The sequence below is a fragment of the Chrysemys picta genome, chromosome 3, assembly GCF_011386835.1.
Source record: "Chrysemys picta bellii isolate R12L10 chromosome 3, ASM1138683v2, whole genome shotgun sequence".
Taxonomy (NCBI): domain Eukaryota; kingdom Metazoa; phylum Chordata; order Testudines; family Emydidae; genus Chrysemys; species Chrysemys picta.
This window is the reverse complement of record NC_088793.1, coordinates 38,841,936-38,867,467: the sequence shown is the minus strand read 5'-3', so window position 1 is coordinate 38,867,467 and position 25,532 is coordinate 38,841,936. Positions and strand designations below refer to the sequence as shown.

At 37.7% G+C, this 25,532-nt stretch overlaps 1 protein-coding gene across 22 annotated transcripts in view; it reads right to left on the bottom strand.

The window, feature by feature from the left end:
• Nucleotides 1–25,532, bottom strand: part of MYT1L (myelin transcription factor 1 like) — a 386,408-nt gene that overhangs the window by 88,610 nt on the left and 272,266 nt on the right. For 10 of the 22 annotated variants that reach the window (XM_065587748.1, XM_042848749.2, XM_065587757.1 and 7 more), the window contains 6 exons: nucleotides 23,148–24,125; nucleotides 18,422–18,556; nucleotides 15,387–15,477; nucleotides 12,881–12,988; nucleotides 9,256–9,467; nucleotides 2,182–2,429 (listed from right to left, as the gene is read on the bottom strand). In XM_065587748.1, the coding sequence (XP_065443820.1) occupies nucleotides 2,182–2,429; nucleotides 9,256–9,467; nucleotides 12,881–12,988; nucleotides 15,387–15,477; nucleotides 18,422–18,556; nucleotides 23,148–24,125 (1,772 nt within the window). The remainder of the gene's footprint in view (nucleotides 1–2,181; nucleotides 2,430–9,255; nucleotides 9,468–12,880; nucleotides 12,989–15,386; nucleotides 15,478–18,421; nucleotides 18,557–23,147; nucleotides 24,126–25,532) is intronic. The other 12 variants (XM_024101612.3, XM_024101615.3, XM_065587752.1 and 9 more) reach the window with 7 other exon arrangements.

Genomic DNA, 25,532 nt, shown 5'->3' with positions numbered 1-25,532 from the left:
AAGTAGATTCACTCATATCTTCATAAAAGGCTAATCTGATATTTGGTAGAAAGGGGGAGACTTCCCACTAACCACAACCATCCTCCCAAAACACAGGTGTAAAATTTGACAGTGAAATGAGAAATCCCCAAAGGTATGTTGTTGCTGTGTTTATGTCCCTGATTTACTCTTTGGCAGGTTAGACTAACAGAGTTAACATCTATATGATTCTGCCTACTTCCAGTCCTTCCAACACCTGCTTATATGATTAGAGCAATAAAAACCAGATAGCAAGTTGCATCAAAAAAAGCAGAATACTTTGCTCTTCTAACACTAACAGGTAAAGAATTAGAAAAAAAAAGAGCTTTGTAGGTTTACACTGTGTTTGCTACCTTCATATTATAAGAAAATGCATCCAAAACTCACAGTTCCTCCATCACAGATGTTAAGGTTTAATATATCTTAACTTTCCAAAGACTATCTATATAATCAGCTGGCCTGGGTAACACAGCTGGTACTGACATTCCCTGCAGCGACAGAGGAACTGTGAAGTATAGGGTGAGTAGGTTTGGGATTTTTGTTTTTGGCTTGAAAATAGATCAAGAATTATTCACTTCAAATCATCTTCCTCTTCTTCTTTCTTTTCCCCAGGGAGTGGGAGGGCATTTAGATGGGAGGGAGGGAAGCAAAATACCCAATCAATCCTTAATTTTTCAAGAGTAAAACACTTCACCAGAAATTAGATTTCAAAACTGCTGTGAATTCTACCGTCTACTCTGATGTCTAGCAGCTCTCTTTCCTCTTGAGGTAATAACAGAACAGCAGCAAGACACTTAATGAAAATCCCTTTCTTTGGTTATTGCCTTGATAGATTATACAGTATTATTCTACACAAACACTTTTTGCCATAGTTTATTCCTGATTATTGCCCTGATATTAATTTAGGCTTGATAATGTATTTATCTTCCCAGATTTGTTATTACATTTTTTGCCATATATTTTTAAGGCTATTGCTCAAACTTTTTCAATTCCTGTTGGTTCTGAGCACAATACATTTATTTGCATGCCACAAAGAGATTTCCCTCATCTATAGGATTAAATCAATTAATATAAAAGGAAGCATTTGAAAACAAAATTACTAACCTTACTGAATTCATATAAATTAAGATCATTACTAATAACTACTGGTAAGATTGTTAGCTCATTATGTATGATCAAGAAGCTTTACACAACAGGAAAAAAAACCCTTTGTTTATCTGGAGAAGAGCAGAACATGTCTGCCAGCTCAAAAGCTCTTCTATAAGCACAATAAAACTGTTCCCCCTGCACTGCATCTGTCTATTTAGCCATCTAGTGGCCTCCTATAGGTAGCACTTTATTGGTTGCTGGTGTATTTTAAATACCGGTAGTCATTTCTCCTCAGATGTCAGAGTCAAGATTTAATCTGGTTATAACAAAATCAAAAGGTTCTTATAAAAGTTTTACAATTTGGATGAATTTTAATAATGCTATTGTTTATAAAGGTTAACATCAAAATCTTTTTATGTTATTTGTTTTAGTGTTGCCATTTAATAATACATTGAGAATTTACTAACACTTTATAGAGCATTGGTGATACTGCATTATTATTGATATGCAACTTAAAAGTTATCTGCAGTGGAGGATTTTTTGTTTGTTTCAAACATATTATGCATCTATTTGAGAACAATTATATTCTGGATAGGTAAGACAATATTGTGTACAATACTACAAATTTTCTTTGTACTAGATCATAAAACCTTAGGGCCCATGTGTGATTTATACATGAAGTTACAGTATTAAACCATCCTCTTTCTTACAATTATAAATCAGATAGTGTTAGTAAAAATTCTATAGTGCAATTAATACCACTTAAGCAACCTAAATAGATTCCATAGTTACTATAGACCCCATCAGTAAGAGAAGGACTAAAACAGAGAACAACACATTTTATCAGCACCATTTTAACTCTAAGCACTGATCTGGATTTCAAGAGTTACTGATGAGTAATTTGCATCTTTATCTTTTATTTTGCTGCCTTAGCAGAGCTGCCACATTTTTGTTCATTCTGAGAAAAAGATTAAGCAAGAGGCATTAAAGCTACTCTTGAACCTATCAGGGCACAAATCTAGTGCAGTAAAGAGGTTTGTATCATCATCAACAAACATAATTGCTAATTTTTACCCGGGCACAGAGATCCTGAGGTTTAGTGGAGAGGTTCTGAGGCATCTCCCTGCAGCGAGTGGAGAGATTCAGAATAGCAGTGGCAGCCATGTGTGCTGCCTCCATGTCATGAGTATAGTCAAAGCTGCTCTTGCTGCAGGTACTGCTGGCACTGCTGCCTCCACCACAACTCATATTGCTGCTGCTGCTAGGGGCATAACTGCTTGTTGTGCTGCTGGTTGGGCTCGAATTCTTACAATAACGTTTAGCTGTGGGAAGAAATATGACAAGGATGACTCAAAAGTACTAGCACATTACATAAATGACAAGAAAAACAATCTACTGTGGGTGAATTTTATAATGAGCAACAGTGACTGATTAAAAAAAGGCAACAGAAATGATGCAGGTATTCTATGATTTTGTGTGTGAGTCCTTTACACAAGTAATTGGGTGTGTATTAAACATACCATTAAAAATGAATACGGAGGATGTGACTATATACCGTAGTGACAAACAGGCGAGATTTAGCAAACAAACACTGTGCATGAAATTCCAACAAAGGCACAGGAAAATACTGCTTTCATTCCATAGTAAGAGCTGATTACCTATTTGTATGGGGACTGAGAACTGTTTGGGTCATTCACTTTTGTTAAGGACACTTTAGTGATATTGCACCAGCAAATTGGGCTAACTCCAGATTCACAATAGACCTTAGGAATCCCACTTCCTGGAGCTAGTGGGGATCAAGCTCATTGGGAAGATAATGTGCTTGATCTCTGGGCCAGAGTGCTAACCATATGTCCTTGGTAATCTCAGACTGACCAAAGTGTTCCTCCATTCTGCAATAAGGGCAAGTACTGTGCTTGGTCATTAGAAGGGAAAGGAGGAAGAGTAAATGGAAAAAAGAGGGTGGCCATAGAATGAAGGGGCAGGCATTGTCCAAATCTGGATGAGGGGCCCTCACAGGCTAAAGCAAATGTAATATAAACAGAAAAACAATGAGTTCAAAGGTGTGATTTTTAGAGGTGCTGAGCACCAAAAGCTTCCTGTTGAAAACAACAGGAGTTGTGTACACTCAGCAGCTCTGATAATTAGGATACAAGGGTGTATTTAACTGTATAATGACTGACACACACTGTAAGGCTCAATGGATGCTCAAGAAAGAACTACAGCACTACTTCAGGCTTAAGCCTGCACAATTCAGTCCTCTCTTCTTTAAACAGAACATGACAATATTGTTGGCTTTTTTAAAAAAATGAATATTAACATTTTATAGCCAAAGGAATTTTAAAAACCCAAACCCACTCCTGGCCCAAAATAAATGGCTCAATTTTTTTTTTTTTAATAAATGACCGAGAAAAAAATGTCAGTTGGTCTATTGCAGTGGGTCTCAAACTTTTGTACTGGTGCACCCTTTCACATAGCAAGCCTCTGAGTGCGACCCCCCCTTATACATTAAAAACACTTTTTAATATATTTAACACCATTATAAATGCTAGAGGCAAAGCAGGCTGTGGGGTGAATGCTGACAGCCTGCGAGCCCCCATGGAATAACCCCACGAGCCCCTGAGGGGTCCCGACCCCCAGTTTGAGAATCCCTGTTCTATTGAACCCAGAGTGCTGCTACGTTTTCATATAGCCCAAATACTAGAAGTCAATGTCAGCAGTTACATGTACATGCATTCATGGTATAGCGATTTCTCCCCTTTCAGATCAAGTTCTGTATTCTGCAAAGATTATACTGAACAATATAATAAAAGTGTTGCAATTCCATGTCATTGTGCTTTAGAATATATGCGTAATTGCTGGACAGAAGATCCTATATAAAGGCCCTAGATAAAGGGTCAACACACTAGTTAGACTTCTTTCTTCATAGTTTCAATTTTTGCCAACCTCTTCAGGTGTGTTGCGGCAGACATACATGCAGTAATCTGCTCCCTTGAGCACAGCCTCTTTATGGACTACATTCTGCCTGGAAAAGCAGAACAGGAGAGTCTGATGGAGAATTTATCTTATACTCCTTACGTCATCCCTTTCATTTGTACATTTTTGGAAAAGTTAATGAAGTCATTGTTTACTGTAAGTGAAATAAAATGCTTAATTCTTAGCAGATGCAGGAGTTTTCTCAGGAAACCCATATAATACACAGGTGTGGATCACTGTTGTTTTCTGCACATTCACAGATAATAATCCTGTGAGTTATTTCCCATGACATATTTTACACCAAATTTCATTCTTAAAAAATAGTAATCAATATTGGTCACTAAAAACTGAGCATTTATCCATGGTTGCTACATTCTGGTAGCCAAGATACTCAACTAATTCTCTAAACTTACAATAGGAAATAAGTACAGTATCTCAGTTACCACGGTGTTGACATAGTAAGTGTTGACTTTTTAACAGCAACCACTTTGCACACATAATTTGCAAAATTAGGACTATATTTCAAGTAAATGAATAACATGCCTTTTTTATCACTTGCAAAACAAAAATGCAGCCATATTAGACATTTGAGAGTTGATTAAAATTAAATTAAATATGAGATAATATAAGACATTTTATATATCTATTTCAATACAGAGAATGAGAGAGAGATGGGGGAGGAAAGCAGGGAGGAATAATAAAGAGCTTTCAACATAGGATCAGCCACAAGAAACTCTTACAGGATCTGACACAGACTCCCTCTGTGGCCTTGATAAAATCACATCATCTTTCTGCTTCATTTTCCCCATTAATAGAAAGGCAATCACAATATTTAATCTTAGGCGTGTTGTGAAGATTAATAAATTATTGTTTGTGGAACACTTTGAAGGTGAAAAGCATTATATATGTATTAAGTATATGTGAATGGCTGTGGTCATTTTAGCTTGACCTTCACTGTACAGTTTTTAAACATTTCATGAAGCCTGGATTATCTACCTCACATTAGTTTTGAAAAAGAAATTCAGGACTCTTGCTTATAGTGAATTAAGATAGAGTGAAATCCATCTGCAGAGAAGGGGAACGGTAGTGACATTGTCTGAATACAAAATAAAACACATGTTGCAGTTCTGCTTTTGGGCCAAACTGTGATTTAGTGCATTGCTGTGGTGCAGGGTCGCTGGCACCTCTGTAATCCAACTATGCTTTGTGGCCGAGTGGCAAACCAGAAAGCAGAAAGCAGTCTCTTCCATCAATGACAGCCACATAGCTCTCAGGCAGCCGCTCCAACCAGCTCCATTTCCAAGATTCTGACTTTCCCCTGATGAACGACATAAGGGATGATGACAGTGGGGTCAGTGCTTCTCTAATATCCTAAAGGCTCCTCCATAGCTAAGTAAGCTAGGGAGTGGCAGCTGCCCCATCAAAATTAAGGTATGCAGTCCTTTCCAAACAAACGGGTTTGATGAGAGAATGAGGCCCAGTTCCAGCATCCTCTATCCCCAGCACCAGCAGCCTTGGTACCAGTTTTATTATTTAAGTTAATCACAGCGCCAACACTTTTTCTGAACCCCATAGGAGCTCTTCAGGGACTGTGCAGCCCCAGTGCAAGGGAGTGAGATGGTGAGAATTCAGGGAGGACTGCTAGACAACTTGTGGGGAGAGGAACAAATTTGCACAAGCTTTCCACTATCCCTGAGCACGAGCAGCTCCCAACTGCAGAACCCTGTGAACTCCTCTGGACACTGGGTCCAGCTATTCTCATCATTACTGGCATATAAAATAAGCCCATATTGTAGCCCATTATGACGTTGTCCCTAAAGGGAAAATAAAGCCAAACAAACAAACCCTCTTCCTTATAAGATGACCCCCCTGTAGCATCATCAGGGCATCATAGCCTACAACATACAGAGTCCTCTCCCTGTGTAATTATTATTAAAGCTTACACACACAAAAAAGAACACAGTCCATACAACTCACAACCATTTATTTGCTGAATATATCAGCCCTGTGACATTTTCCTGATGGTCTGTGACACAATGCATGGTGCTGCCTCAAAATTAAAAGATTCAAACATCAAGTGATTCATTTTTCAGACCCTTAATACTATATGTATTTCTGTTTTCCTCTTAGAGTGTTTGACAGAATGAAGCTTTGATTAATTACCAGTCTCCACTAAGTTTACATATAACACCTCTTCAAAACAAAAATTTCTTCCCTAATATACACAGTGGGTTCATACCATAGACCTCCCAAGCTAGCCTCAATGCTATCTGAATGGGGAAAAAAGGGCGTATTCCCCCTTCAAACATACAGGTAACTTCTATTTAGATTAATGGGAGATGGGTGTGTATATAGACAGCAGAATAGTTCACCATCATCTTTCATTTTAATGTTTCATTTTGCGTTTGGGAGTTTTTCACCTTTTTTTTTTTAAAAGCTATATTTCTAACATTTATAGATTCAAAGGCCAGAAGGAACCATTGTGCTAATCTAATCTGACCTCTGGTATAACACAGGCCATAGGACTTTTCCAAAACAATTCCTAGAGCAGATCTTTTAGAAAAACATCCACTCTTGATTTAAAAATTGCCAATTATGGAGAAACTAGAACAATTCTTGGCAAATTGTTTCAATTGTTAATTACCCTCACTGTTGAAAATGTATGCCTTATTTCCTGTCTGAATTTGTTATGCTTCAACTTCCAGCCATTGGATCGTGTCATACCTTGCTCTGCTAGACTGAAAAGCCCATTGCTGAATATTTATTCCAAAATGCCATTTTGAAATGAAAAGTCCAAACACAATGTTTGAAAATGATCAAAACAAAATGTTTTCAAAACAAAGACAAAACATTTCACTTCAAAATGGCCAAAATGAACTGCTTTGACATTTTTGATGTTCTTTTTTCCTAATTTTTTTCAGTAGAAACTATTTACCATTTTCAGCCTAAATTTGTGCATAGTTGTTGTGACCTGAAAAATGCATTTTTAGGTGAATTTACTACTCACTGAAAAATAAATTGCCCAGCTCTGCTCTAGAAACTGCAAAGTTCCTTAAGGAAAAACATTTCTTAAGGAAGAGATCTTTTCCTGAGACTGGCAAGTTATCGCTGCTTCCCTTTCATGCCCGTAATAACTAAGGCCATAGAACTTTAGTTTTAACCATGGGAGAAATCCTGACCCCATTGAAGTCAATGACAAATCACCCACTGATTTCAGTGGGGCCAAAACATTCACCCCATATTTCACCCCATGGTTTTATACTTACAGCCACATGCACACACAATACCAGCTTTTCACCCAGCAAGTATGTAAGCCCATTAGGAATGACAACATCCTATTCCACTTTGAGGTAGGGGAGAAGAAATTTACTGAGCCACACGTTCCTAAAAGTGTTACCATCACTCCTTACTCATTCTTTGGTGGAGATGTTGACATACAAAGCAAGCTCGCCTCAATACTATTTCAAGGACAAAGGGGTTTTATCCCCAGGTATAGATATCTCTCATTTACATCAATGGGAGATAAGTGTATATGCCAATGGTTCTCAACCTGCGGCCCATGGGCCGCTTGAGGCCCAATCAGCACACAGCTGCGGCCCATGTGACATCCTCGGGGCCATATAAGTAATATATATAGTGTGGATGCCGCCCACATAACACACAGAGAGCTGCATATGTGGCCCACAATGGTCAATAGGTTGAGAACCACTGGTATATGTAGATAGTAGAGTAATTCCCTATCATCCTTCATCAGTTAGGGCCTAATTCAGCAAAAGCATTAAGTATGTGCTTAGCTTTAACCATGTTCCTAGGTTCTATTCACTTCAATAAGAGTTAGGCACATGCTTGAATGCTTTGTTAAATGGGGCCTCAAACAGGATGAATTCTTGCTGTTTTCTCCAACATCCGAGAACATGATTACTAAACTTACACATATTCATAGACTTTCTAGCGAGTAAACAGATCATGTACATAATAGGTAAAATTATTGGTGCAAACCTGTTGACTTATCAGAATTTAGCTATCTATCTCTATTAAGTTGTTACTTTGAGGGTGGGTACTGGAGAGTTTAAAGCACATTTACTCAGAAAGGTCTGCCTTTTCCCACCCTCTCTACTAGTGTGAGACAACCTGCTTACTTATCTCATAGGAAAACCTACCTATAAAAAAGCATAGGAAAGATGGGGATAGCAGCTGTTACCATTTCCTCCTTTTCCACTCATCTACTTTTCTAAGTCAGAGTTTGTTTTGAGGCAAGAGCAGAGACTGTTCCACTAACTCACACTTATTCCTAATTTACTAAACAAAATCTGGGATTTCATAGGCTAGTCAGTGAGGAATCCCAAGCACTTTAACTTGTAAGATGAATTTATCTAGAAAATAAATTGTTCCATGTTGCATAAGAAAAAGAGGAAGGGAATGTTGTGATGTTATTCTGTTAGGTCTGGAATATCCCCAAATGTGACAACTCCAGCCCTTCATTCTTTGGCCCTAGCGGGTTTTGTTCCTTGGTCCAACTCCTCTCCTCTGCCAGCCAGCCACCACCATCACAGTTTCTCCTGCCCAGGAGAAATAGCCTCAGAGACAGGTGTTAATGCCACTTTCAGCCAAATCCCAATCATCTTACTCACATGAGTTCTCACACTGAATTCAACAGGAATCATCATGTGGATAAGGCGAGCAGGGGCCCTTAATTGATTGACGATCAGTGGGGGTTGAACTACAATTAGGTCCATGTTTTCTCCCTTCTCATCCCCAGAGAGCAAGCACATTACATTTATGAGTTTCCTAAACTACTGTACAAGAGTAAGATTCCTAATGCAACCCATGCGGCCAAGTCTCCCAGATGGCAGCATAATACACTGCTACTGTGCCACAAGGACTGGCTCTACTCTTTAGGTTTTTTTGCAGGCTCAGTACATCCCAAGAACTGAATAGCTAAGGATGTTCTCTTATCAGTGCAACAATCCTGCAGCAAGCACCATATAAAATAATGCTTTTTAGAAAAAGTCTTTAAAAATAACTTAAACATAACAATGTCATGCTGTGAATAGCATTCCTCTTAATACTGTATGAACATGAAGGTATGTCTTATTTTTATGAAGTTTACATATACAACAACATTATTAACTGTAAACTTGTCTCTCATGTATAAGAGTGTGCACCTCCTACCATCATATCCTTTGGGGGATATATCCCTGGATTGCACCTTGGGAGCTATGGCTCTCTTGCCATAGGCATGGTTGTCATAACTGTTATATTCAAACGAAGTCTTAGAGTATTTCTCTAGTTCCTTGGCCAAGTTGGAGCGGGGTGTGGTGGTGGGGACATTGTTTCTGTAGCCATACTGAGGGATCTCCAATTGCTTAACAAAGCACATGGGCCTAGAAATTAAAGATATGTACAGTTTGTTAGATGCAGTTCAGTTTATTGTGTCTGTGCATAATTTATAGTTCAGATTAGAAAATCTGAGTTATTTATTGCACTCAAGAGACAGCAATATATTATTGTATTTGTTTGGTTTGGTTGTTTCAGCAGACAAACAATATATATTTTCTTGAGCAAAGCCTAGGATAAATTAATTATAATAGTGCTAAATGTATTCTGTGACTAAAAACAATATAATTGGTGAAAAGTTCTATTTTTAAAAATACTTAAGCATTTCTCCTTCCCTGTATAATTACATTATATAATAATGTACTCTCTTTGGGAAGGTGGAGTAGAGAGGGACAAAAAGACCGGTAGAAATTTTAGACAAATTCCTCTAGTTACTGGAAGTAAAAAACAGCACTAGGATCTCCACTCAACTCATGGAGCTTCCTTTGAATTCTGTCGACAGTATTTAGTCTGCAGAAGAGAAGAGTGAGGGGGGATTTGATAGCAGCCTTCAACTACCTGAGGGGGGGTTCCAAAGAGGATGGAGCTCGGCTGTTCTCAGTGGTGGCAGATGACAGAACAAGAAGCAATGATCTCAAGTTGCAGTGAGGGAGGTCTAGGTTGGATATTAGGAAAAACTATTTCACTAGAAGGGTGGTGAAGCACTGGAATGGGTTACATAGGGAGGTGGTGGAATCTCCATCCTTAGAGGTTTTTAAGGCCCAGCTTGACAAAGCCCTGGCTGGGATGATTTAGTTGGGGGTGGTCTTGCTTTGAGCAGGGGGTTGGACTAGATGACCTCCTGAGGTCTCTTCCAACCCTAATCTTCTGTGATTCTATTATTCTATTTGCATGTGGTTTGCCCTGTCACAAAAGAAGCTGGGAGTCCGCCTCTTCAATATACAGTTCAGTGGGAGATCTGCAAGAGGCACCCACACAATCCCTCTTGCCTCTGAACTGTCATCCAGTCTCTCTGCCTCCTTCTGCCTCCTGCATGCAAGGCTTTCGCAGGAACTGTGACTCCTGGGGCTGCTCCACACACCACACTCAATAGGCGGATCCCACAGCACCATAAGGGATGGAGTGCAAACTAATACAGACTTAGGCTGGACCATCTAAAATTCTCATGTGAGAAAGTGTTGAATGACTGGGCCCTAGAGAGCAAATCCTATGAGGTGCTCAGCGTCCTAAAAGCCCACTGATTTTAACAGAGGTTTAGGGTGATTAACTGCAGACTTTGGGTGCTTGGTACCTCAGAGGATCAAGCCCTTTTTCTTTCCCCCACAATTATAACATGAGGAAATGGAAGGGGCATTCAGGGGAATGCTGATTTAGTCACAAGCAGAAGAGCCATCATGCCTAGCTGGCTGATGAAGTGGAATACAATAAACAGCCAGAAATACTAATATATTTTTAGCAGTTTGCGTTTCTGGATGAATTCATTTTCATAGAATTTAGACAAGAGATTGAGGTGTAAATTACCCAAGAAATTATATAATTTATACCATACCCTTTGATTTTCTTTTGTATGTTGGGTTCCTTTGGAAAATTTCTCTTCACTTTTCACAAAATACAATGGGCCAGGTCTTCAGTCGGTGTAGCCCAATATAGTTTAGGCTCATTTAAGAAAATAATACAATTCACATAGTGCACATTCAAAACAAAACCCAAATTTTTGGCAGAGCAAAAATCCTACGAATTTGACTTTTTTATTAGTGAAGACATTTTGAATGCAGGTGGGATGGAGACAAGTGTAAGATCAGTTCACAGGATTTATACTTGGAACACATAAAGTTCCCAATCAATCATTGTGCATGGAATTTATAAGACAACCCTTAGGATGTTCATCTTAAATAGATCCAAGAGTTAAAGGTAAAAGGGACGTAGTGTCTGAGATGACAGTCTTACTCAGACTGCCTAACAAGATCTGAAACACATGACAGACCCAGAGGCAAAAGCAAAACTGCCAAAACAACTATCCAAGGAGCCTGCCAGAGAACCAGATGCTGCTTTTGAAAAGTAGCTTCCTCTACATGGCATCTGACTCCTGTGACTTCTCTCTAAAGAACAGTGAAAGCCACTGCATTTTTGGCCTGTGTAATCGTGCTAATGAAGATTTGATGATTTAGTTCAATGGATATTTATTAATTATTATTATTATTATTAAAAGCACCATCTTTGAGTAAAGTATCAGGGACAGTGTCTGAAAAAAGTGAAACCAGAACTGGGTCCGGTCCAGATAAAGCCACTGAAAACACTTGGGAAAAGGAAAACAAAAATGCAAATTCACTACATAACAGTTAGCTTTCCTGAGGTAGGACATCATTCTGTTTTCTCAACCCCAAGAACACAAGGGTTTGGAAAATGCCATCAAGATTTGATGAAGTACTGAGAGAATATTAAAAGAAAGATGTTGATAACAGTAAGAAACATTCATTATAAGTCACCCTATCAAAATTTAAGTCAAAATGATAACCTGACAGAGAGAAAACTTATAGGAGGCCTAGGAAATTCTGTGTGCTTGAAGTTGTGGAAAGTCCTTCAAATTCTCCCACGGGGAGAAGGGAAGGATGTGGCCATCCTAATCCACAGATATCATAATATCCATGGCGAAATTCTGCAGCTCTTGGGGCATCAATATAGGGCTGGTACATTCATGCTGAAGTCCAATGCCTTTGCACTACTCCCTAAACTCTCAGCTCCCCCAGAAGCCACAGTTTTCTCTGCCCACATCTGGCCCAGCACTAGGCGCATTTAATAGTGCAGAGCTGGATTCTGCATAGGATAAATGCTGAGTCCCAAATGCATGGAGAGAGGGGGTGATGATGCCAGATTAGGTCAATCTCCTCCCTCCATCAAATTTTAAATCAATGGAATGGTATTTCCATTCTTTTAATCCCTTCTGTAGGGGAGGGAGCAAAACAGAGACAATGAACTAACCCTTAAGTGTTTTTGGAACCTAAACTAGATCAGGTATTTTTTCCATAAAAAGGTATGCTGCCAATTTAGTACTGCAAGTAGGGCTTCTGGTTTTCATTTAAACTGATATTTACTAGTAAAAGCCTGCTGAAGAAAACAAGACTTACCGGTAAATATTAGTTTATTCCCAAAAGATACCAACTTTTTTTCACACTGTTCTTAGACTTTGCACTCCAGCAGTCAGCTTTACACCAAACAATGCCTAAGACAAAAATGAGCTTTTCAGGCTTTACATGTATTTGCCAAAATAATTACCAGCCCACCCCCATGCAAATTTGTTGGGAAATAATGCTGAGAAAATTGGATCCAGAAGCCCTAATTCTAAACTCTTCTTTAAGGGAGATATATATGTATATACAACGTATATAAATATAAATGCTCAGATTAACTTAATGTGTGATGAATTTTGCATAGTATTAAGTATTATAGTGATTTCTAATACCTTAAAACCCGATCTGATGCCTGGTTTGATTTTGACACATCACAGCTCTGATGCTTCTCTTGAGCTTTAGCCAGTTTCTCTGCTGCAGCAATAGGACATCCAGAGAGGCTGCAATTACAGAAAGGAAATTTAATTGTCTTTTCCTGAGCAATTTCACATTATAGCACTGATCCAATTACTCCTTCTCCTCCTTAGTCAGCACGAGGAAGAATCTGGAGGAAAAAAGTTTCCAGAACCTTTTCTGTCATACATTTCCTCTAGAATAGACTTCCTGTCCTTGAGCAACATTCTGCTTCCAAAGTTGCATGGACGATCTCATATCCAATATTCTTCTCCTCCTACTGTACATAGGCAGAACTCTCAAGGATGTCAGTTAATAGGCATTCAGGTAGGAAGAGGAGAATATAAGCCAAAATTTATTGTGCGGCTTTGTTAGCAGAACTTGGCCCTTTTGTTCATATACATTTTGTCACTGAAATGGTTGATGAAGATTATTCAATGTCAACACAATACAGATGAAATTTTGTGCTGCTTCACACCTCATTCAGCCTCATTAACTTCAATTAGGTTGTGAGGGGTATAAATCAGTGGAGAATTTGACAGAGTGTCTCTAAAACCTATATCAAAAATATATTTTCTTGCTGTTTATTCATGAAGTTAAACCACTAAAGGTCGTTCTAGTCTCAGATAATATAACATGAAAAGAACCAAGACGCCTGGACTTGAACTCTAATTTACAAATGCTGAACTATTTTTGAAGTGATAGTAATAAGTCTGCTTCTGCTGGAAAAGATTTAGAACAGAGGAAAATAAATATCCTGGTACCAGCAGATGGTGCTCTTAGTGAATCTGTAAAATCCTGTGACCTGACAATGGAGGGGTCTTTTTCTCGTTATTGTCTGTTGCATACTTATGTGACCGCAGCTCCTTGTGTTCTCCACAGGAAAAGAAATTAAAGTGAAAGGCAAATCAGTGCACTCTGTGGCACAGGGTTTTAAACTAGAGACAGAGGTGCCTCTCAAAAGGGCTCAGCTTGAAATCTTATTCAGGCCCAGATGCTTCCCTCTCAACAGAAGAAAAAAAGAAGGAAGGGAAAAAAAAAAAAGAAAGCAGAGCAAAATGCCCCAAAAGCTGCAGAAAGAGGTGAGCAGAATGCTCCCTCCACTCCTCCCTGGGTGCCAATGGAAACCCCTCTGTCTCAGTTTCACAGGGGGAAAGGTTGGGGGGCTCTGCACAGTTTCAGATTAGTGCCCGCGGCAGCTGCTCTCCAATGACATGCTCCTCTTCAGACACCGGGGATATCCTAGCAGATATCCAAACAGAAGTTAGTGCTGTTGCAGCATTAGCTGCCATGGAGTCCCTTTCGAAGCTTTTGCTGCTTGTGCTGCATGACATTAGTGGGAGCATCCAATGGCTGCATAGTTCCAGAGAAGAAGGAGGTGCCACAGAGCATTCCAAAGAGATTGGTCCTCTGCAAGGGAATCCATGGAGCTGAGATAAGAACTCTCGGTGAAGCCAGAGCTCTGTAAGTGTGGAGGACTATACCACCAGTACCCTCTGTGGTCTCCTAAGCCATCTTGCTACAGTGAATGTTAAAAGGAACTCAGTAATGGGAACCTTGGGTAGTTTTCTGTGATCTCTGCCTACCTTCCCTGGGTTTTGCCATTGGAAGCTACAACGTAGACCTCAATTTCCTTATGGAAAAGTCATAAAATATAATAGAAATGATAACTTTTCTATAGGTTTTTAAAAATAATCCCTAGGACGTAACAGAAAATAAGGTCCATTCAATAGGATGATTAAAAAACTCTATAGAAAAGTATCATTTTCTATGGAATTCTATAGGTTTCTAGAATAATTTCTATTAATTCTATTGCTTTCCTCATCTTGAAAATCAAAAGTACTTTTCCATATTGTTTCTTATTCAGGCAAAATTCTAATTAATTTTTGCCTAAATATGGTCTTCAGGTTGAGCCCATGGATGATAGTAAACTTTAAATTGTGTAAATATATATGTACTTGAAATGCTTTTTCTTATTTATTCATACAAAATTGTTCCTATGATTAGAATGGAATTTTTCACGCAGTATGGAGTCATCACTCATAAAGATGAACATTATATGAACCATTACTCTGTCCTGGTCTTGATCGTGTTTACAGTCTTTTTCCTTCTTCTATTACTTTCAATGTAAGGGTCATATGCTTCTTTTAATACAACTCTGGTGAAGTTAAAAAAATAAATAAAAACAAGCAAGCGATGCTTAAAAAGTATCTTACATGAATCAAATTAATTCTGTACAGAATATCTTCACATTGTAAAATAAGTTTAAGGATTTTATGATGCAAAATGAATAAATAAAGCACACTAAGCACCATCTGCCATCTTTAAAACAAAAGAACAAACTCACATACACATATACACACACTCTCAGAACAGACTGCCAGAAGTGCTGCAGCTCTGAAGCAGTGTTCTCTGTAGACTATAGTCCAGTGATGGCTTCCTTACCTTCTGTGAGAATTCCTGTTGCTATTTACGTGGCCCCGACCTGTGCAGCCTGGTGTAGGACACTTAAGAACATTTTCATGCATGGCAAGAACTTGACAAGGAGAGTAAGAGAAAACAGCAGCGTATGAAAGCAAGAAAAAAAAATCAAGTCCCAGTATATATGAAACCATTTAAAAACCAACCAGGATTCATTAATGACCAGCATTCCTCAAAATACACGTAACCAATAAAGTCTGATGAGGGAAGGAGGTGTCGTGACCTTATGCTCATTAACACAGGTAACACTGTACGGTGAGAGTTATGGAAATTACAGAATCTAATAATGAATGTGTCTCTGGTGTGATGGTGAAGCAGGAAACTCCCAACATCCTCTCCATACATAAATGCCGAACACTGATCAGTTCAATAGTAACAGGTGGATTGGGAACAGCCCAGTAATAAAGTGTGGATTGTGATTGTGTAATACAGTTTTATGCAGATATAATAAAGTATGAGAGCCAAAATCTGCTCTCAGTGATACCAATAAAAATTGAGGTACTCCAGATTTACATCAGTAAAACTGAGAGCAGAATTTGACCCTAATTATGCAAGTCAATTCAATTTTACTAGAGTCCAGTTCTGCCCACAGTCAAATGGCTGTAGTCAATGGAAGTTACTACACATGTAAGCATGAGGGCAGAATTGGTCCCTTTCTCTTTATTTTAATTCTCAATAGATCTTAAATTATAAGGATGCAAATTGAAGAAAAAAATGGAAAAGAAACTCCTAAGCAGTAAGCACTTTGTAAAGTTGAGGGCTGGTGGAGTGATTAACCATGAGAGTAAGGAATATATAGGATTGGCTTAAGCAAGTTGTGTGCAAAATTTACCCACAAATTCTTTCAAGGCAATTCTCTTCTGAATTTCAACACTCTTGCTATAATGGGCCAAATTATCAAGAGGTTTTGTAAAATGGAGGTACATTAAACAGGAACTAGACTGGGACCTTTCCTTTTGTATGACAAGAGACATATCTGAATCCATGTCTCTAAAGCTGGATGGCTAGTGCATTAATGCACAGAACTAGGTCATTCAGCCCCTCCAAATAGCTCCCATTTTATTCACTTGGGATGCAGTCATAGTTTAGTTCTCACTCAGACAAACTCTGCTGAAATCAGCGAGTGCTTTGGCTGAGTAAGAATTGAATAAAAACCAAGCAGACACTTGAGGATTTAACCCATAGAGACTGATTCAAAGATCATCATCACCACCATTACCACCACCACTGGCAGTGTATTAAAATGTGTGCAGATGCAAAAGCTTTACTCTGAAATTCCTGCTATTCAAAGCTGTTCTTGAAACATGCTTCACAAGGCCAGCATAACAGGAAAATTAGTTCAATAAATAAATAAAAAGATGAGCTCACCTTTTTCATTTTAGTAACTACGGAACATGCAAACAGTTTAAAGCTATATTCTTCTTTGATTTACAACATCTTCTAAAGAGCTTTATTTTCACCATTAACAAAAAACGAGAGAGAACTTTGAGCACCTGAGAAAATATTTGTGCTTCAGAAAATTACAGGTCAAATTACAAAAATGGAAAAATTAATTTGTTTAATCTGCTGTGTTCACAGACCAACCAAGATGCCATGAGCTTCCCTAAAGTACATCCTCATTATCTTAATTCTAGAAAGAACAACCCTGCTATGAAAGAGAAGACTTTGTGTTAGACTCTCTCTCTCTCTCTCTCTCTCTCTCTGCGCTACTACACTTTTGGCTTCCCTTTCTCAGACTACATCTTTCTTGGAGATTTGGGGCCTAATTCAGACCTGCCTTATTCCAGTTTTATGTCAGTAAATGCACTGTCATCAACACGGTTATGCCATTGTAAAACTGGAGTTTTGCAGTGATGAATCAGGCTCATAGTCTGCTAAGGGGTAAGTCTTAGAGGCCTGATTCTCTTTCCACTTGCACTGGTTTTATACCAGTGAAATTCCATTCGGTCTGATTCTTTTCTGCATGGACGCTTCTGGACACCTGTGCAAAATGGGTGTAGGGTGACCAGATGTCCCCATTTATAGGGACAATCCAGATTGTTGGGTCTTTTTCTTATATAGGCTCCTATTACCCCCCACCCACTGTCCTGATTTTTCACACTTGCTGTCTGGTCACCCTAAATGGGTGTCAAATGTTGCCCTTCTGATTTGGATGGGTTTTGCACCCATTTTAATTTACACAGGTATAAATTACTCCTCAATTTGCAAGACAATGGAGAGACAGGCCCACAGAATTCAATGATATAACTCCCGTTTTACACCAGTGAAAGTAAGAAAGAGAATCAGACCCTAGCCAGATCCTCAGCTGGTATAAATCAGCACAGCTCAGTTAGCTTGAGTGGAACTATACCAATTTATACCATCTGAGGATCTAGCTTAAACTTTCAAGACCAAATCCTCCTTTCTTCTACACAAGTGCAACTTCCTTTGACTTCAGTCCTCACAGAATTCATTTACTTTAAGGGAAGATGCACCCATGTAAACGACAAGAGAATATGGCTCAAAATCCTGGATACTACTACTAAAGGGCCAAATTCTTTCTCTCTCTCTCTCTCTCTCTCTCTTTTTTTTATAATGTAAATTTCTTCATTATGTCTCCAAATAAACACACAAATAAAATGGGTAGTGAGTTTTTCAAACTTGAAAGCACAATTGTTTTTGCACTAAACAACAGGGAAGGTCATGCTGTGACATCAGCACTCAGAAGTAAAAGCAGTGCAGTGTTTCTGAAAATCTTTCTCTGCAGATTGAATGCATCTGTTAAAAATAACCTAACATTATCAGAATCAAAGAATACAGCTTTAAAAGTTGTTCTTTTTAGTTTAAAAGTTATTAGAGATATGAAAATGATGGAATAAAGAAAAAAACTATAGCACAGAACAGGATGCTTAACTGAGACATACCATACCATAAAATGGAAATAAAAAAAGGTTTAAAAAGCATGCTAGAAAAATCTTTGGAGTTTTATCCCCAGTTTCCATGAAACAATGTGGACTTACTTTCTGGAGGGACCCTATCTTTGTGTGGGCATCCTGACAAACTGCGGTGATGGGGGTAAAGCCCCGTTACATGGCCAGTTCCATCACACCCAGGGGTAGGACATTTGCTCTCTTTCTTTTCTGTTCTTGAGGGATCTATAATTTACAACAAATGTGTCAAATGAATTATGCTTTCCAAATTTCTGTAAGAAGGTTCATTTAATGTTGTAAGTTATTCTTTGGTAAATGTTCTTAAAAATACTAGAAGAAAAAACTGCTGCTTCTTAAAACAATTTTGTCACTTTTATCCCCATTATCTTCTTTTCATACTGCAGGCGCCTATGATCACAGCAATACTTATCATAGTGATTGGGTAGTGACCTTCTTACAGCAAAGCCACACCACTGTCAATCAATGTTCTGCTGGCAAGCATCAGCTTAAGAGTGTAAGGACACTCTGAAACTGTTAGATGGTTCCCCCCTTTCTTTTCGCTTGATGTACTGAAGCCTGCAAATGTACTGTCATAGAAGTTCAGTCTCTTGAGGTTAGCAGACCCAGCTCCTTAGCATACTGATTCAAAGATTCAGCACAAATATATCCTCAAACTCACTCTAAGCAGATGACGCTGATTTCCCTAAATTCTTTATGAAGTAGTAGAATACAAAAACATATAAAAGCATTTTGTCCTCCAATAAGCCATGATGGGGTAAAAGAGCTAATCAGATGTAACAATCCCTTATTTTGAATTTGGGCCATTATAATCATGCATCTATAAAGTTTGTCTATTCATAAGCTTAAAAGATTAATAAACTTCTATAATGCAGTTTGTTTCTTTGTGTACAAGTCAACGAAAGGGCCTAAGGAGACTTCTGTTCAATAAACTATTATTTTCTGCCAAGAAAGTAATGGAACTACTGGTGAAATTATTCCTGAACTAGAACTTGATCACATATTTCATCAGTTTGTTTCCTGTAATAGAACATTTGTAAAGTAACATCCCAAGGCTTCCAACTCAGCACGTAATACAAGCTACACCACATCATCTTTAACACTGTTGCCCGATTTTGGCGAATAGAACTGATTTATACACCAGTATTTAAGAAAAAAGGTTCATGCTACTCTGGCTACAAAGATTCTGTCTTATTCTAAGTTAATAGCTAAGAGCAAACATCATCACCTATTCTAATTCATCATCAATCTTCTGAATTCAGAACCCAAACTGATCTATCATCTTTTATATATTTTATGCTGCTCCTGTTATTTCTTCACTGCAGGATTTATGCTTTTTTTCTTTGGAAATAAGGTTTTGCTATTAGATTTCTATTAAGTCTTATGGTAAAATTCAGCCCTTGTTGAGCAGGTACAACCCCAGTGACATCAAGGGACCCTTTAAGTACTTCTAGAGATTTGGGTACAATCTTTTTTTAGTAGATAAAGCGTACATACTACCTACAGTTCACATTCAATTGCAGATTTTTATTTTTATATTCTCATGTGGTTGCATATTCTAAATTCCCAACCCTTGCTCAACCATCTTGGCTTATGAGAAACTCTTTATCACATGGTGATTGCTCTCCTGGCCTAATTTCCAATATTAACTTTTAAGATCACACTTTAAACTTAGCTGTCACAAATGCATTTTTAATTGCTAATGTTTTATTCTAGTTTGCATGTATGTCAGGTGTAACATACAGTACTATGTTTTCTGCTGTTCAACGGTAAATGTATTTATTTACAAAATTTCATCTTCAAAGCTCTGTCCAGTCATATAAACATCACAAAACCCCTGTGAAGTAAGTAAATACCATTATCCCCAGTTTACACTTTGGGAAATTGAGTTTTAGCAGTTAAACGCAAGGGTACAGAAGGAGTCAGTATCAAAGCTAGAATTAGAACTCAGGAGTTTCTGCCACATATACCTGTGCTGAGACCACTAGACCACCAGTCCCATTTTCATTCTCACACACAACTCTGTACAACTTTTTGTATAAAGCACATTGAAATGTGGGGAAAGTGTTAGATAAGTGAATAATAAAAATAAATAAAATAAGTATAATGTAAATATACCAGTATTCAAGGACTATTAAAATGCAGATGAATAACACAATAGACCATAATGGCTTCTCTAGAGTCCATGGACTAGAACTTCAGCGGATGTAAACTCTGTAGCTCTATAGTAGTCAATGGAGGAATGCGAATTTAGACCAGCTGAGGAGCTGGTCATGCAAATTCTCCTGAGTTTTCAGATCCTTAGAATAATAGGGTTTATGAGCTCCAAAAGAGCCTTTATGGTCTAGCAAGTCAGAAAAGATGCTGCGCACTAATCTTACATTTCCGAAACTTGCATGGAATTTTATTTGCACAATTTCCCATTGACTTAATAGAAGACATCCAGCTAAAACTCTATGCAACTATGCAGAAAACTTAGGGCTCAGGATTATAGTCACCTCTCAATATAAATGCATAAATATTTTGACTAGCTGATCGTCTCTTATTGAATCCCTTCCTTCAATCGAGAATACCACTTTATTGTTTTTAATTTTTTTAAGAGCCTAATCCTGAAATCCTCACTCAATCCTTGCCATAGTAGAAGTTTTGCCCGAGCAAAGCTTGCCCAAGCTGGGTCACAAGGTTTTAAAAGTCATCAGTCTTGGAGGAAAGAGTCTCTGAAAAATTTTAAATGGCGGAAAAAAATGTGGCTTGCCATGCCTTTGTTGTTTCAGTGATCTCTGAGAGCAGAGCTCCTGAAGAGAGAAGACAGGAGTTACAATTTCCCTTTAATTGTATCATTCATCTCCTTGGAGAACTTTTGCAAGCATGTTTGGGAGATTATATGTGATATGAGAATGAATGACATAAATAACTCCCTTTCTTTCATCCCCCCTCTAATTCACTGCAATATTTTGTTTTTCTCAATCTTCTCTAGTGAGGAAGGAATCATTCTCCTCCCTCTCTCCTCCAGCCTTTCTTCTATGAAAAAGAGAGAAGGGTCACAGCTGTAAAGTTTCCTGATCCAAACTACCATAAATTTCAGGGCTTTTCTTTGTATTCAAGGGTTGTGTTTGGGCCTATCTCCAATTCATCAGGCAGTTCCTTAGAAGTAGGTTGGCATCAGGGAAGCTCTAGAAATCACTGAAATAAGAAGCCCATATTTCCACTACTTCTAGATTAATTCTTTGGCAACTGCAGAGATATATGTTTGTGTTTTCCTAAGCATTCATGGCTTGGCAGATCTGGAAAACACTGTTTTAAGGATTTTAAGATGTCAGCACTGGTTTGCCATGTTCTGTTTGGTTTTGTTACATACACACATTAAGAAAGGAACATATACCTAGTATGTGTCACATGCAAACAATAGAAAAATCCACCTGGCTATGGAATAACTGTTTAACTAAACTTAAAAAATGTCTTCCCCAAACACCCAACATTACTAGTTCATACAGTGGACTACAATCTTTGTGTCTGAAAGCAAACAAAATTTCTAAGCTACATTGTAGATGAGTTTCTGAAACCAATAACTTTCATGTTCCTGTTTGTATAACTTATAAGAGACTGGCCATTGTCCCCCCTTAAAACTTGTTTATAAAATCAAAAATCTCCTGATCTGAGATGTGGTGTGCCAACTTTAATCTCACAGCCAGATTTTATGGCCATGTTATCACCCTTTGAAATCAGAGGTTTATAATGGAAAAAACAAAATAACCCACAACCCCAAACCCACAGTCTAAATTATAGAGATGAAACCAGGTATTTCTATAAGAAATACAATATATAACCAATCCAGCAACATGCTTAACACCTCCTTAGAAATGCAGAGCCCTCAACTTCCATTAAAGTCAATAGGAATTCAGGGTGTTCAACAATTTCGGGAGGTATTGAATGCTGTATAGGACAGAGCCCTTATGCATATATATGTGGACACATACAAAGTGGTATGTTAATATTAACACACCATTACTAGGATAATTCTTTAAATTAAAACATATTTAAAAATTAACTTTATATATATATATATATATATATAGTTATATATATATAATTATGGTTAAGGCAGCACCTTAACTGTTTCCACAATGGAATGAAACCAGTGAAGTGGAATGCATATAAGAAAGAAATTGCTATTGATCTCAGCCCAGGCCACACTATGCCTTGCATAGCAAATGGTTTCCATTACCTTAGTATCTTAAGATAATTAATGTGCAGTCACTGCCCCTATCTTATGTTATCGGTCATTCTGATACTGTTCAATTTCTATCAGGCAACTCTACGTTTTAGATGGGAGAGGCTTCATCAATAACTGTCATTTGATGATAATTTTATAAATCATGATGCCACCTACCCAATCCAATCTGTAAAATATGCACTTCATAGCTGATTGACTAACCGCTACATAAATCCCCACCATTCAATAGAGTATGCAATGCAATTCTCCTCATATTTGTAATCATAATACCCTTTAGAATCATCTTTGCCTCTTTCAACATGATCTCTTATTTGTTTTGTTTCCCTGAAAAGTTATGTTTTTCTATTTAGCCAAATGATATCGCACTGAAATACTGTACATGTTTCTAACACTGTAGAATGAGTTGTTCTATTAGGTAATCACAGCATGATGCTATTTTAGAATCACGCCATAGTCATACAAATTAAATAAACAATGACTTCACATTAGAGTTCTAAGCATCACTTATTATCATGTTAGCTCACACTTTTTCATGACACAACATACGGTATATAGAAATATTACCTTTACCATAATATGGCTTTTTGACATGGCCGTCACTGGATTTAGGCTTCCTGTCATCCCCAGAAAGTTGTCGCGGAGGCTGCTCCTCAAATGATCTCATATTATCCCTCCTTCCAGCTTCCATTGCCATTTTTTCCCTCATGGCTTTTGCTCTCTCAGTTTCCAAAGCAATAGCTTTCTCAAGCAGGGTTAAGTTACCTTTTGTCATATCAAAAACTTCTTCAGACCTGTCTGAAGTAATAGAGGTGGTATCATCATCTCTTTCATGACACCCATCCTCCTTTGCACAGCTAGAAAAAGTTCTAGATCTGGGACTCAACTGTTCTTCAAGCCTCATTAAGTTCATCATGTCAGAGTAATTCCGATCTGGCGTTCTTCCTTGGAAGTCATCTTCTTGCCTGACATGTTGACGAGCATTCATATTTTGCTGCTGATTTCTTTCCTGTGGGTTCGTCTCACTGAGTTTCCTAGCCAGATCAAAACACTGGTTCCTTAAGCATTCCAAACTGCTGAGACACACCTCTTCATCACTCTCCTCCACCATTTTTTCCATAAGTCCATTGTTCATAGGCTTCCCTAGCATTACAAAGTTCATATTCCTGTTATCTTGCTGTGAAATATTGTCTGCATAATTTCTGTCGTTAATGTTTTCTGAAAGCACTACACCATGTCCTTGTGCTAATAATTTAAGGGAGTCCACTGTTTCCCTAACAACATCACTGTCTAAATCTAAACTCAGCTCACTTTTCCGACCAATATTTTCATTTTTGTCACTATCATCTTCCAGACTATTAGATGTATTGCTGTTCATTTCTGATTCTGTCCTGGCTCTGTATGCTGCATCCTCTGCAATTTTGCCAAGATTTAACAATGACTTGGCCACCAGTTCATCATAATTATCATACTCATCATTATTGTTATCATCTTTTTCTGTGTCTTGCATTATTCGAGTATTGTGACAATTCATTTGATGGTCTTCTGCATAAAAAAAGAAAGAAACAAAGAAAGAAACAAAGAAAGAAAGAAAAAGGAAAAGAAAAGAAAAAAGTGGCTAGAATTGGAACTGTTGTTGCAATAGCATGGACAGAAAACAAACTGCAAGTCAAATAATGTTTATCATACAGTAGCTCTAGAACACTAAGACCCATGTTGAGGTAAGTAGAAACCACTGGTATTAAGCAAATGAATATCAGTAAAGCCCCAAAGGGCATTTTTATATATTTTCTATGCACCATTAATTTCTTTCATTTATCATATAATAAACTATTAATTATGCAGGAAAAAAGACAATTTTTACAAAATTTTATTATTGGCATTATTTCTAAAATATTAAAGCATAAATTCTTCTATTTCTCCTTTCTCTTCTTTATTTATAGTTTTATTGGGCTTATTTTATAATTATATTATTCAAACTATTATATTTTCTTAGGTTGGTTTAACTTTCCTCACTCCCATGTTTTCAAAGGAGTGAGCGTTATAGGGTTTGTTTTCTTAATTAATTAATTAATGTACGCCAAAAGAGAATTGGTTCTTATATAAGCACCGTATACACAATTAGTGCTATATGAAAAACAACTATCAAGACAAGTACACAAAGAGGTACAAATACATTTCAATAAGTGCACCCGTAGCTAGAATTCAAAATCTATTGCTTAGCTATTGCAAACTATGAACAAGCAAAAAACTGTTAGATAATCATTACATAAAACGAAAGTAGAAATAACAGTATGTACAATATAAGTGTAAGTAGTTACACTATCCCCAATTTAGATTCGCTTACATACATGACATTGGCTTCAATCCAAAGTGTCTTGTCTATACAAAGGCCACATTAGATAACTCCTGTGTTGACTTGTTATCCTGTACATCACAATATCACAAGATGACACATAGTAACTCTGTTTTACTGAGTTCTGCTCCAATAACTAGTGAGTAACAGAGGGGCAACTTTGTGAATAGAATGAGTCACTCTGAGATACCAGGGATACCCTTGAATATATCTCATGGTAATTCAAAAGTTAATGTGCATCACCATCACAAGTTCTTAAATAAACATAGGTCAATTGTTATTGACTAAAAACACAATATAAAATATATTTTGACACTCAGCTACTCAAACATTTTGAATATTTGCTGCAAGCACTTATATGTAACAGTAACTCACATTTTTTTTTACAAAGGGCTTCCCCCATTTAGTAATTAGAATGGCACACTGGGCCAGTTCAATCAATGGAGTTATGCTGATTTGCACCAGCTCAAGAGCTGGCTCATCAGCATAAGTTAACATCATAGGGACTCGGATGTATTTGGGTACAATTGTAGATATAACAATTTCTAAGCTGTGACCTTTGTGCTTTGGGTTAAACAAAATGTAGTGGGAAATTT